Source organism: Ranitomeya imitator, chromosome 4, assembly GCF_032444005.1.
Source record: "Ranitomeya imitator isolate aRanImi1 chromosome 4, aRanImi1.pri, whole genome shotgun sequence".
Lineage (NCBI taxonomy): Eukaryota > Metazoa > Chordata > Amphibia > Anura > Dendrobatidae > Ranitomeya > Ranitomeya imitator.
The window spans coordinates 403,640,136-403,654,948 of NC_091285.1; the positions used below are offsets into that span (position 1 = coordinate 403,640,136).

At 37.9% G+C, this 14,813-nt stretch overlaps 1 protein-coding gene across 2 annotated transcripts in view; it reads right to left on the minus strand.

Annotated features, from left to right (window-relative positions):
• Positions 1-14,813, minus strand: part of PLXNA4 (plexin A4) — a 1,110,285-nt gene that overhangs the window by 173,178 nt on the left and 922,294 nt on the right. For both annotated transcript variants that reach the window (XM_069765352.1, XM_069765353.1), the window contains 3 exons: positions 11,881-12,032; positions 9,843-9,960; positions 905-1,041 (listed from right to left, as the gene is read on the minus strand). In XM_069765352.1, coding sequence (XP_069621453.1) covers positions 905-1,041; positions 9,843-9,960; positions 11,881-12,032 — 407 coding nt within the window. The remainder of the gene's footprint in view (positions 1-904; positions 1,042-9,842; positions 9,961-11,880; positions 12,033-14,813) is intronic.

Consider the following 14,813-nt stretch of genomic DNA (forward strand, 5'->3'; position numbering starts at 1 on the left):
TTATTCTTATACTAAGAACTCATGCACGTGTGTAGCTCTGACTTCATACATCAGAGGGAAAGTCAATGAATTTGGACCATATAATGCTGGTAGTGAGATGAATATGTCTAATGATGCTCCAAACCCTCTGAGATAGCAATTGAAAAGGCACATGGTGGTTAGGGTTCACTTTCTCCCTCCTAATAAAGCATTTTCAGTATGGCATGTCTACAAAAATAGGTATGTCATATTGCATCATTCTAGAGTTTAAACTAAAGTGCAGGAAAAATATATCGGTATCTTTGTTCCCAGTTAGCCAGTGGGTAGAAAAATATTAAAATTTGCTGACAGGCTCTTTATCTGTAATTTCTATGTTACAAACAAAATATTCTCATGAAAAATTTGAAAAATATGTTTATTTAAGAAACATGGATATTTAGGGATAGCACATTTCTGATTTCTGCCCAAATTCATCAAAGTTATTATGTAAAATGCTTTAAAAAGTTGCACAAAAATGTGTAACTTTTGGTGTTTCATTCAATTTTTGGCCAGCTCTGTCAAAATGGATGGCACTGAGGCAGAACCAAGGTGTGACAGGATCTGGTGAAGCCCGCTTGGAGGATTCATGTTGAGCTGCAGTGTGCCTTATGTCACAATTCCGACTGGACACAAATGTGCTGGGCGCTTTTCAGATACAGCTGATTCACCAAGAGGCATAAGCCTCTTAATAAATCAGGTGAATCCAACTCCAGTATTCTTCATCAACAATGCTCCCTGAACAACATCAGTCTTGATGAATCAAGGACTTCATTTTTAACTATCACTTTTAACACCGCAATACACAATAGAACTAATTGTAAAACCCAAAGTCAAACATGTAATTTTTCATTCAATAAATGAATAATATAATAACAAGTTAACATACCGATCAAAAATACAAGGTTGCTCCCCAAACATCACTTTCACACTGCTCCCAGCATTCAAGTTGGTTCCGGTGATTGTCACTTGTGTCCCTCCTGAGACTGGTCCTTGCAAAGGCTCCAATTTAGACAATGCCAAATTCTAAAAACAAAAATGATGTCATGTAAGTGCAGATAGAACATAAAGCTTTTGTGGTTTTCATGCATTTGCATAATTTAAAGTAATTCTTACGATGTATCGGAGAACAGAACACAATTGGTTAACCGTTTCCCCAAAGTTGTCCTAGTAATAACCCAAACAGATATATTCTAAAAATCAAATCCGCTTGTAGCTTTGTGTAACACTGTTGTGGATTTAACCTTGCCACTACCAGCAAAACTATAAGCCCGAAGGGATTCATTTTTGTATTTATAACACAGTAACATATGATTACAATCTGATGCTGAAGATCACAAAGATACAAAAATAAACCATAAAAACGTCTGTTTCAGAAATGAAAATGCAGAGTGTACACTTAGATTAGCATTTTAATGGAAAAACTCCTTAGGACCGGAGGAGAGGAGAACATCTGCATTCAAGTGATGAGTTAGGCAGAAGTGACGGGAAATTCGAAAACAATGGAGTCAGTTACGATATGAAAGCTGAACTCGGTGCTCCGTGACTTTGTGAGTTACACCGATCTGATCTGGGAAATATCAGCTCAACTATAAATGTAAGTGCCAGCTTTAGTGCCGCCATGTACTTTATTAGTGGACACCAGGACTATTTCTACAATACGAAGGTCAGGTTACGTAACTCGATACGTAGTTTTATGGCTTTCTATTATTTAGAGTGGAGGACTGTGGTTTAATTAATTTTTTTTTGTATGATTGAGGATGTTTGGAACTTTGTTTTACAGTTTATTTATATCATTAAATTATTTTCAGGTGAAATTATGTTTTTATTGAACCATTAGAAAAGTTTAGTCACTCCAGTTAGTTATATATAGAGGTCTATTATCTAAATAGGGGAGTACAGACGAAATCTGCTCCCATAAAAATGTGTGAATTAGTTAACCAGTAGTAAATCTACTACGGCACATATTGTTGAATCACTAGATTCATACACTATGGGTAATATGGGTAAGATGTAATCGCACATAGTTTACTGATATGGATCAAAACTATTCCAATGTAATAGAAGTGTTTAATGACATCTTCTAAATTATGCTACTTGCTTTATAATGTATAGCTGTAATCCTAATTTCTCATTGCCATTATCAGAATCTTAAAATTATAACTCTGAAATAGAGAAATTAACTATTTCTACTCCAACGTTTTTTACCCAAACATTACCCATAAAGAAGAACAATACAAGCGCTTTCTCCACGAGGTACAAACATTGTATATACTACAGCAAGATGGTAAGTGTTTGTTATTGGTTGAACATTGAATTGGAAGGTAGAAGGGTTAGCTACAAAGAAATATCAATTATTCAAACATATGGTTATGAATATTTAAGGGACTATTTGCAGTATGATCAGAGAGGGAGCTATCATGTATAATTGTTTAATCCATGCAAACAAGAGAATACCTCCGAGAGTGATAATATAGAATCACAGGGAATCTTTCTGTTCAAATGTCAACTGTTAAAAGTAGACATGTCACAGTTCACACTCACCAAATCAGACCTTTAATACAGAACACTACATAGTAACCCGCCTGAACAATGCAAAGAAAGAAGACTTGCTGCTCCTGATTAACAGCTAAACTCATTCTCATTAAAAAATTTGTAAAGTTATTACGAAAATCATAAGACCAATAGGCATGCTAATAATATGCAAATAATGAAAAAAATAGATACAAATGTAACGCTGAGCTGTTGGTGTACCTGGAATGAAGACTAGAGGCATCCGGCCTTCATAAAGTATGCTACACTACACTATAATTCTGGGAGTAGGACTGGTAAGATGTTCCCTCATGAAGGACTCCTCATGATGTTGCACACATGGTCTCCAGATCGAGACCGGACGCTGGAATGGAGCAATGGTGGCTGGTGTGAAAGTCTTTTGTCTTCAGTGATGAGTCCAGCTTTTGTCTTTACCTCAACAATAACTAGTGATGAGAGAATATACTCGTTACTCAAGATTTTTCGAGCACGCTCTGGAGTCCTCTGAGTATTTTTTAGTGCTTGGAGATTTAGTTTTTCTTGCCGCAGCTGAATGTTTTACATCTGTTAGACAGCATAAGTACACGTGGGGATTCCTTAGCAACCAGGCAACCCCCACATGTACTTATGCAGGCTAACAGATGTAAATCATTCAGCTGCGGCAAGAAAAACTAAATCTCCGAGCACTAAAAAATACTCGGCAGTCACCTGAGCGTGCTCGAGAAATCTCGAGTAACGAGTATTTTTGCTAATCACTAACAATAACCGAAGAGTGATCTGGAGGCCATGTAGACAATGACATGAAGAGGCCTTCACAAAGGAATGTCACAATGGTCCTACTCACTGGATTATGGATTGGTGTGGCCTAATGAATGTTAGTAGGACCACACTACACTAAGATCTCAGGAGTACATTGATTTGGTCACAAAACCATAATACAGCCATTTCTCCAAAGTGTTCCAAGTGACATTTTTCAACATTAAAATGCCAAGCCACGTGTTGCTCGTGTTACTGTCAGCTCTGCTGGAAACAGTCTGTGTGGCTCAAATTTTGCTACCATGACCTGCACCATCACTCAACTTGTCTCCCATTGAGCAGAACTGGTACATCAATGATTTGCAGTTGCAAACATGGACGTCAGCAGTGTATCTTAATGATTTGAATATTCAAGTGAATTCATTGTGTTAGAACGTTCCAACCGACAACCATTAATAATAACCTTACTGATAAAATGTCTATAGATCCTGTGATTTCTATATTTCCATGACTTTTTGTATTGATATTGCAATTTCAATTTTGAGGAGTGTATAACAAAGTGTAATATCAACTTTTTGTTGGATCACCATTGCACTCCAGAGGATTGGATGTTGGAGAGGAAATGCATTATTTGTAGTGATGAATCCGGGTTTACTCCCTGGCAGGAAAATATGGGTTTGGTCGATGCTTTAGAGTAGACCATTGTAATATGTACTTATTTGCTAAAAATCACACTTAGTGCTCCTACTTAATATTCACAAATACAAAGACTATTGGCACATAAGGATCAAATTATGCATTTATTTCACATCCAATAATAATACACACCACTAGCTACAGGTTTGATTAAGGTACTAGTAATGCAAAAACTACAATTATAAATCCAGTGGTGACACATGTATGTACTAAACTAAGTGTAATGATCCAAGAAAGTCCTTCTACATTTGTGACCACTGCCACAGCCAGTTGCATTCACTCAGCAAACTTGCATTGTGTTCCAAAGTCAGTGCTTGATGTTACATGTTAGTAGGTATAAGGACACAGATCGAAAACCATCCTACACATTACAGAAAATACATTTTCCTTCCTCAGGGTTGCTAATGTTCTGTGAATGGTCTTCTATTTATAGAAATAATGGATATGGTTATTCAAACCTCTTGGTGCCAGTGTGTCCAAATCAACATTGCATCGGCTCTCAATGCGTGACATTTGCATGACATGATCTTCACCTCCCCAATGAGTTTTAATGACCATTAAATGTCAATACCTGGTCACAACACTAATATTATTGCATTTAATGGCCATTAAAACCCATTAGAGAGGTGGGAATTAAATCAATCAAAGTCACAAATTGAGAGTTGATGGATTTATGAATTTGGTACACTGGCGCCAACAGGTTTGAATAATGAGATAGAGAGGTTTGCATTCTAATAAGGAATTTTCATTGTATATATAGAGAGATCCGAATTATACAGCAATCATATCCAATATAAAGCTAGTAGTCGTCATCTTCTATAAAAAATGTAAATGCTTTATTGGATCATGTTAAAACATAGATGGCTGAGAATGACAGCCTATAGTTTAATGGCAAGAGAAGAAAGCGCACCTTACTCAGGTCCACCTTACACATATCCAGTATCAGTATAAATAGGAGACCGCAAACAAATCATTAAGATCCCAGAAAAGGGAAAATATGCTTTCTAAAATACGTAGGATCTTTTTTCTCTCTCCGTATTCCTGTAAAACAACATGACATCATAGAATGCTATATCTACAACTGGATTTTAGAAAACAATACAAGTTTGCTGAGTGCCTCCCTCAGGACGGGGCATTCATCATAATTTCAGAAGGGCTTGTCATCTTGAACCAGTCCCTTCTATTCTAAAAACACAGTGGTCTGAAGTTAATCTCTTCAAGAGTTCAACTGCAGTCATTGTTAACACAAGCTCATACTGAACATCACAATACACAAAGAACGAAAAGTGGAAGTAAAGACACCGAAGGTCAGTATATACAGGGATCATACGAGAGATCGGGCCAATTATGTAAATGACACTCGGCTCAAACTATGTCAGAGTTTGAGCCGAGTGTCAGCGGTCTGTGCTCCAATTTTCTGGCATGAGAGAATTGCAGCACAGGTGCGGAGTAGACGGAGAAAGTCATTTCTCCATTTCCTCCACTTCTGGCATCCATGGAATCGACTGCACCTGTAGACTTGTATGTGTTAGTGTGATCTAATTCTCGGATGCACCTGCAGCATCCTACGATTGTTTTCTCCAGTCGAATCGGTATGATAAAGTAATTGCACTGCCCCATAGTATAACATTGGGCCGAGCGGTATTCAATAAAATATTGCACAGCACTCAGCTATGCTAACTCGGAGGTTTATACACTGGCACTGCTCGAGTTAACATCCATTGAGCATTCTAAAGAAAACTGCTGCGCTCAGCGGGTGCGTTGGGTGCCAATCCAGCTCCTGCTTAGTGCTATTCACAAGGAAACGAATTACTGAAATCAAGTTGCATTACCCATCACCATGAAGAGGCAGAGGCAAATTCTGCTAGAGATAAACTCTCTTTCCTAATGTGCCCTTTTCAGATGAAATAATTAAGGAAAGAGTGCAATGCAGTCAATTTTCAGTAACACTTCACTTCAAACGCTCCATCATTACAAACTCATTAGACGCTTGTGCAGATCTCGCATGCTTTTCCCACAGGCATTTCAATGCAATTTGGTGTTAATGAACACTTAAAAACACTTCCGGATTAAGTTGTTGCAACAATAGATGTGATGAACTATAAAGTTGCATTAAAAAAATCAGTCTTCCATTCAGTATGTTTCACATATGCCTCAGATATACCGCCGATTAGAAAAGCCAGGCATGCAAATCTACACCGTCAACACGTTTAACACTGCTGACACCGCAGAGACCTGTGTGGTTGTCAGATAATGGTCCGTACATTTATTTCATAGCTTTTGTTGAGATGTCTCCGGTCTTTCGTTCCGTAAGCATTACAGCTCAACAGCTATTGAATGCTGAATTATTGATCTGTACAGTACACGAGTCTGGAGATTTCCTGGCGTTAGCTGACCTAAGATTCTGTATCAACTAATATCTGAGTATGGGCAGCACATGGAAGCAGGCTGTAGAAACCTTTTTAAGTGATGGCTTACTTCCATCGCTATGCGCGACCATCCACTGTTAATATTACCGTCAAATGTTGTTTTATAGGAATTTAATGCATTTCTCTCTCATATATAGTTATGTATTAAAGCATGACTCCACTAAAAAAACCTAAACACTGCCGAGTTTCAGAGAAGGATGTACCGTACCTGTCTGCAATTGCGCAGTCAAGCTCTGTTTTGTGCTCCCTGTAGTTTGGGCAAAATGAATCTATTCTCAGGTTCTCTTTAAATATCAGGATACGATTCTCTATGAAATCAACATGGCTGCCAAAAGACTAAAAGACTAAAGTGTAGTTTAACAAGGTATAAGCTATTTAGATGATTGAAATCCTAGCAGCCTTTAAGGGTATCTGTCAGCAAGTTTTTGCAACCTAATCTAAGAACAGCAAAATGTAGAGAAATAGACCCTGATTCCAATGATATATCGCTTAAATCACTGGGTGCAGATATTGTGACACAATCAGAGTTTTTGGATGTACCATGCAGCAGAGCTCAGAAAGCTAACCCCGCCCACACCACAGCACTCTATGTCCATTGTCTATTGACAGTGAGCTGCTTATCAGAGAAGGGGGCGTGGTCGGTCCATTCTGCACTAGGGAGCTAGTCTGGGCAATCATAATCTCCTGCTGATACATTAATTGTATAGAAACAACAGCACACAGTCTGATAAGAAACATATCACTGAAATCTGCGTCTCAGCTGCCTTCAGATTACATAGCAAAAACCTGCTGACAGAATAACTTTAAAAATCTTTACATGAAAAAATAAAATCCATCTTGAATCTAATTTGACAATGGTAATAAATGGACGACATTTTCTTTTGATACTTGTACAAACAGTGGACAATGGTCTACAGATATGAACAGAGGTAATATAACAAACAATGTTTCCTGTCGCAGATGCTCTTTTTTTTGTTTGTCAGCTGATATCGGGTCTACAGCGCACATCGATGCAGCTAATCACTGGGCATAGCAGCTTGTGACATCTACATCAGCAGAGCCGCGAGTTCAATGATTGGCTGCAGCAGTACTATGCACTGTAAAAATGACATCACCTCTGTATACACTTAGGATCGGAGCAGTGACAAAGAGGCAGCGTTGGACCAGGGTAGGCTGAGTACATCCTGCTTGTTATTTTATACCTGTGCAACTGGGTCAACCCCTTAAAGGTTTTTTTTTATGCATATGTATATTACTGAGGCATTTAAAAGCTTGGCACACTTGGTCAAAATTACTGATATTATGAACAGTTAAGTAAGTTGAAGGTGAAATGATCTTTGAAAGGCTTAAAGTTAAAGATGACACATATCCTTTGTATTTTAGGCAAAACAATATATATTTTCATCTTTTACATTTTAAAAATTATAAAAAGGAAAATGGTCAGATGCAAACGTTTGGACACTGTGGTTAGTACCTAGTTGCACCCCCTTTTGAAAGTATCACAGCTTGTAAATGCTTTTTGTAGCCAGCCACGAGTCTTTGAGATCTTGTTTGAGGAATTTTCATCCATTCTTACTTGGAAAAATTCTTCTAGTTCTGTGAGAATCCTGGGTCACCACAGATTTTCAATGATGTTCAGATCAGGACCATTATAAAACTTTCAGCTTGCGCCTTTTGAGGTAGTCTATTGTGGATGTTGACTTGTGTTTAGGACCATTATCCATTTGGAGAAGCCATCCTCTCTTCAACTTCAACTTTTTACAGATGGTGTTATGTGTACATGAAGAATTTGTTGAAATTTCATTGAATCCATTCTTCCCCCTACCTATGAAATATTCCCCGTGTCATTGGCTGCAATACAACCCCAAAACATTATTGATCCATCCCACACTTAATGGTTGGTGAAATGTTCTTTTCCAGAAATTCTGTGCCGTTTTCTCTCCACACATACCTTTGATCATTGTGGCCAAAGAGTTCTATTTTATCCTCATCCGTCCACAAGACTTGTTTCCAAAATGCATCAGGCTTCTTTATATGTTCTGCATACTTCTGATGCTGAATTTTATGGTGAGGACGCAGGAGAAATTTTCTTCCGATTACTCTTCTATAAAGATCATATTTGTGCAAGTGTCACTGAACAGTAGAAAAGTGTACCACAACTCCAGAGTCTGGTAAATATTTTTGAAGGTCTTTTGCAGTCAAGCGGAGGTTATGATTTGTGTCTATTGCTATCCTATGAGTAGCTCTCACTGAAATGTTGTTTGGTTTTCCAGACCTTATTATGAACTCTACTATTCCTGTTAACTGCCATTTCTTACTTACATTTCAAACTGAGGAAAAGCCAACTTAAAAATGCTTTGCTATCTTCTTATAGCCACCTCTTGCTTTGTGGGCCTCCACCATTTTCATTTTTAGAGTGCTAGGTAGCCATTTAGAAGAACCCAAGGCTGTGGTTTTTGGCACAAGGTTAGAGGAGGCTGGATTTTTATAAAGCTGGGAAATTTATATCACCTGACCTTTCCTAAACATAATAGTGATCAAGCCATAACCCTAAGGCTGGGGTCACATTGTGTTTCGGGTGTCCGTTTAACGGACTATGTTACACCGCTACATAACGTAACGTAGTCTAATAACACCGCCATTGCTAGTAATGGCGAATGCATCGCAAGCGCACGCCCACATTGGGGTGTGCGCTAGCGATGTGCCATCATTTGAGTGACGGACCCGAGACGCTGGCTGCAGCGTTTCCGGGTCCGTCACTGCTAGCGTAGATGGAGCTAGCAGAAGCTCTATCTGCGCTAGCGTGATGTAGCGCCGGCACTTGCGCTAGCAGCAGCCCGTCAGCGTATGTGCTGAACGGGCTGCTGCTAACGCAATGTGATCCTAGCCTAACAGGCTAATTAAGATCTGAAACCTTGGTTAAAGTTATCTGAGCTGAGCATTAGCCCATTTCCCTTTTTGTAATTTTTAAAATGAAAATAGAAAAAATGATAATATAGTATTTGTTTGCCTAAAATGCAAAGGAAATGTGTCATCTTTAACTTTAGGCCTTATAGAGATAATTTCATCTTCAACTTGCTTAATAACAGTAATTTTAACTAGGGGTGCCCAAACTTTTATATGCCACTGAAAATATACCGTCATCAATATATTTGATTTCATGTCATAAGATTGTGGCTACTAGGGCCTGGTGGCTTTGTAGGCTTAATATCTTTGTAAGAAATTGCAGTAGGGATGTCATAGTGTTCACATCTTGGGACGATTTTTTTAAACTTGTCATTCACATGCTACAGACTTGTAGTTATTATACCATTTCATATCTTTAAAAAGTCCTGAATTTACTATTTAATAGTAGGCAATATACATTAATGCTATTAGCAGCACTTATGTAGGAATGTGTACATTTTAACTTACCACAAAGTAGTATAGCAATGAGGATTTCACCATAAACCCATCTGTGCACTCTCCCACACAGACATCTACGAATCCTGCATGCTGGCTTTGCTGGGCACTACCCATTTCACACACAATTCTATAAATAATAAAAAGAAAATCAATCAGTGTGCACAATAATACATATGTATAAAATCACCGATAATGGATTGCATAATTGATACATGTTCCTCCAAAGCAGGTAGAATTGCGCATTGTGGCGAGTTTTTGGACTGCAAAGCCCCCATTATATTGTTCTTGCACAAGGGCCCCTTCTGTCTGTGTGAGAATGGATTCCTGGATCTCTTTTTTTTACTCCAGAAAGATATACCGTATATGAGTTTTACAGACAGCCATCTATGCTTCAGACTCTTCACACCATAGTCTATGGCATTTACGTATACAACGGGGACATACAGATTTACACATGACCTTCCCCTTTTCTAAGCAGGGGTAAAAGGGCGCCCCACTATTGGTGCAAATTTCACTTTGTGGACTAATGCCTATCATCGGGCATTCAGAGCATATAAGTTTGATATGCTGGAAATGTTTCAGATGATAATATGACAATGTGGACCTTGGACCAGAAAAGGTTGTTCACCCCTAATTGGCTGTATCAGTGAATGTTTTCTAAGAAACAATGGCCCGGTTTGTTATGACAAGTATAGGCCGTCAACTTTTCTGTGAAAACATTAATGGTGCAATTCAAGTAAAAAAAGTAGAAATCTTGAAAATAATTAGTTGAAATACAAAGTGTACAAACAAAAGAATACAGCAGCACCCGTAAGAGCAAAGGTGTATGCAAACATTGAATATATGAAAATTGGACAGCATAGAATATACTTAGAAAATTAAGGTACTTAGAGCATAAATTGGCCAGTTCATGAGTGCCCATCAGCCATGACAAGGCGTACCTTTCTTTCAAGGGACCCTAAACCTATTATTTATCAAAAATTCTTGTCCTGGGATTGGCTAGAGTCCCATCAAAGAAAGGTCGTTGCTAGTGGGCACTCATGAATTGGCGAATTTATGTGCTAAGTAGATTTTTAAAAGTGTATTCTATGTAGTGATAATGCTTTCCAATGTTCATTTATTCAATGTTTGCCTACGTCTGCATTATTTTGTCTGTGTATCATGCAGAAATAGAAATTGCACCTGTTACTACTTGCTTTATTCTCTTTGAAGGTGCTGGTCAGGTTTTTATGTTTTTGTAGTGAAACAGACAAAATTACCCGACTTTGAGCTTCTAAAGTGTTAGGTCTAATGGGAAATATATTTCATGCTGGTCCCATGTAGGTAAAGACATCTTTGGCCAAGTTTGTCCTCAGAAGAACTAAAAATGGAGCTTCAAGGAAAAGCGCAACCCCATATAGAATCCCAGATGGAGCATGCTGCAGTGTGTGCATGATATAAAAATCTGTATTGCTGAATGTATAGTAATTTCGGCCCCAATAAATGACATTATTTTTACCTCATACTCTTGCTCTTTTAACAAAGAGCAAAATCAGTCTTACTTCCTGCGCTGACTACCTGCCTCTGCCCACTGCCACCAGGCTTTGTTGACAAGGTTACTGTCTCTACCATCTACCTTGGCATCACTGCTGAGTGGTAGATTGGCCGCAGCCGTCACATGCTGTAGTTGTGACGTTACCACTGCAGTCATGCTAAAAACGACTGTGGGCAGCATTGAAAAGACAGCACTGGAGCAGCGGAGGTTAAGTAAGACTGTTTTTTTTTTAAACAAAGTAACCCTATGGAAATAAAAAATGGAAGAAAATCCCTTTAATGTTAGCACACGCATGATGACATATGTGTAATACGACATACTAGATCTCAAGATAATCACCGAACAGCATATGTAATTTTAGTCACCCAAACATATAGATATGAATAGTACCAGATATAGACATTTAGTGTAAAAATATCCATAATCGGTAAATTTATATTTTCAGAAATCTGTTCATATTTCTAAAAAGATCTTTACCAGCACAGCCACATATGATTATCAACCATGACTCACTGCTCTGCGGGAATATATTCCTCAATCAAAGGAGTACACTTGACTTCTGCAACCTTCACGTTATTCTGAATTTCCCAAAACTCCAGGCCCAAATTTTCTCCCCTAATTGTTACTTTTGTTCCTCCATCACGGGGACCAGTCACAGGAATTATCTAAAAGAAGTAAAAAAAAAATAACTTTCCATATTCAGAAAAAATATTACATGGTAGAAGAAGCTTGTCAGCGATTAACAATTCAATTTCCTCTCCTGACCTGACATGTCTGAGCTAATCATTTCATAACCTCTGCTGCCCTACAATACAGTGAATGCACAATTTGTTACACAATGGAATAGTCTTTTGCAAACAGAATTAGTTATAAATGTGACACAGAAAATTAAAATTCCTATCTCATGATGAGGGAACATACTGGTGGAAGTAGAGGCTGTGGAAAAGATGTAGATCCTGTAACATCATCTTTCCCTATTGCCTTAAGCCAAACACAAACCCTTGTAGGTCTAAGCACTGAATGCATAATTAGCTCTCTGGTGGTAGTCTGTGGCCCCTGAGACTTGTGATAAGCTTTTATTGAGCTCTGTAGCCTCCAACTCCTCTGCAAGCATTGCTAACCTTTATGGGATTTTATTGAATACTCTACACTTTGATGGATTGCTTCCCTTCTTATGTTTTAATTACGGTAGTACAAGAGTGAAATGCTTTAAAGGAAACTGCCATTAGTGTCTTTGTATATGTAACTTAACTTTGAATATTAGGTTCAGATATCTACTGCTCAGCGTTTCTCACTTTAACATCAAGGTGTGATTGAACACATTTCGAACTTGGGACCTTTTGGTAGTAACAGCTGACCAAAATGAATAAGTTCGTTGCCTTTTTAGACTACCGTCAGTATTATAGAAATATATTTAGGTGTAGCTTGGTCTATAGGCAGAAATATAGCAATGACATGATATCTTTATTACATGGCTATGTTTCCAAAAGGCAAAGTTAAGCAACTTTCTAAATAGCCTTCATTAAAAATGTTCTACCATTTTGCTGCTGTAGAAGGTCTATAAGACCCTAAAACAGATGAATCCTTATGCAAAAATGTTACAAACCAATCAGACCCTCTAATAATTTTCTCTGCTTTCTCTCCTTTCCTTTTCTCAGTGTTAGAGGTAACAGAAGGAAAGGTTTTATACATGGATCTCTACCAAGTGGAGACAAAAGAAAGTATCTACCGTCTGAGAAAAGGCGAGAAACAGGCTATAGAAAAAGGGAGGAAAACACATAAAGATGACATAATGGATAAAAGTTGTGCTAATACATGAGCTAATGAAGACAGTAGCTCTCTGGATACTCACAGATCTCATATAACCTATATTACTGGGCGTAACACTCCTACGAAAGAAAAATCTGAAACTTGAAGCAGGCTGCAAACGTCATATTAAATGGAAATTAATATGGCAGGATAAATCTTAATGCAATTTACTCATGGTAACCAACAACATATGTGAAATATTATTTTTACATGTCAAATATGCCCTAGCCTTTAAACTTTTGAGTAATTATAATGTTACAATGTAGTCTAACCTGCAGTTATGATGTGTTCTCAGCTATCCTTAGTTTGCACACAGTAAAATAAGGTGGATGGAATGTAGTTACCGTAATTTTTATTGCATTTGGGACTCTGCAACAGAAAATTCGGCCAATGATGGTAAGGCTAATTTTCACTATTTATTAGTGCTTATCTTAAGTTGTGTATGGGAATAAAGTGGGATCGCAGCCCTTTTTTACCTCATGGCTGACATACCATTGCTTTTCCCCCCAATTATTTACCGTAATTCAGGCAGAACGTTCACAAGTGTGATAAACGTGGTTTAATATGGCTACTGAGATATCGCCATTTCAGAAGACTGCTCTGAAAGTGCAGTTTAATTAACAGACATTTCCATGCTAATGTCTCGCTAGCTCACTGATAATGTGGCATGTACGTTACAGTTTAATAATTAATGGGCCATGAGGAGGCTTATCCAATATCATATATAATTCAATAAACTAATTTGATTCATTCCTAATCTATCTGAATAGAATTTTAGTTACGTTAAAGATTTCATATAACACACCATATTCCCCCATTTCATCCTCCTCTAGACCATTTTTAATGCATTTGCCAGATATTACGCAAAGTATAATTAATGGAGGCCTATTATATCAAATAAATGCTAATAGAGAAATTAATTGGCATTCATTTTCTAATTATGAGTGAAAGTTGGAAAGCTACATTTTCAGAATCTGCTACATGGAGGATTTTGCTGTGTACAAAACTTTAGAGCTTGCATCGGAAATGGCTGCCCAGCAGGATCTTCTGTTCGTGAGGCAGCTGACAACAGACAATTGTCAGTGCCTATTATCATAAGGTTTTAAAATAACACATCAAAATATGATGGCAAGGGAACAGTTAGTATCAAATATATACTTGTTAATGTAATACGGTGATTGATCTACCCAATGTTTGGTAATAATGAACAAAAATTAGTCTCTCATCATAATTTTATTGTATAGCACTGTAGATCATGGAAAGAGAAAAAGAATTAGTCTTAGAGAACATGAAGATGGTTCCCAACATCTAATACAACTTACCATTCGGACATTTTATAATACATTAGTTTACTAATCCTTTACTATTTTACTAAAGGTACCTTCACACATAACGATATTGTTAACGATATCGTTGCTTTTTGTGACGTAGCAACGATATCGTTAATGAAATCATTATGTGTGACAGCGACCAACGATCAGGCCCCTGCTGGGAGATCGTTGGTCGCTGAATAAAGTCCAGAACTTTATTTCGTCGCTGGATCTCCCTTGGACATCGCTGGATCGGCGTGTATGACACCGATCCAGCGATGTCTTCACTGGTAACCAGGGTAAACATCGGGTAACTAAGCGCAGGGC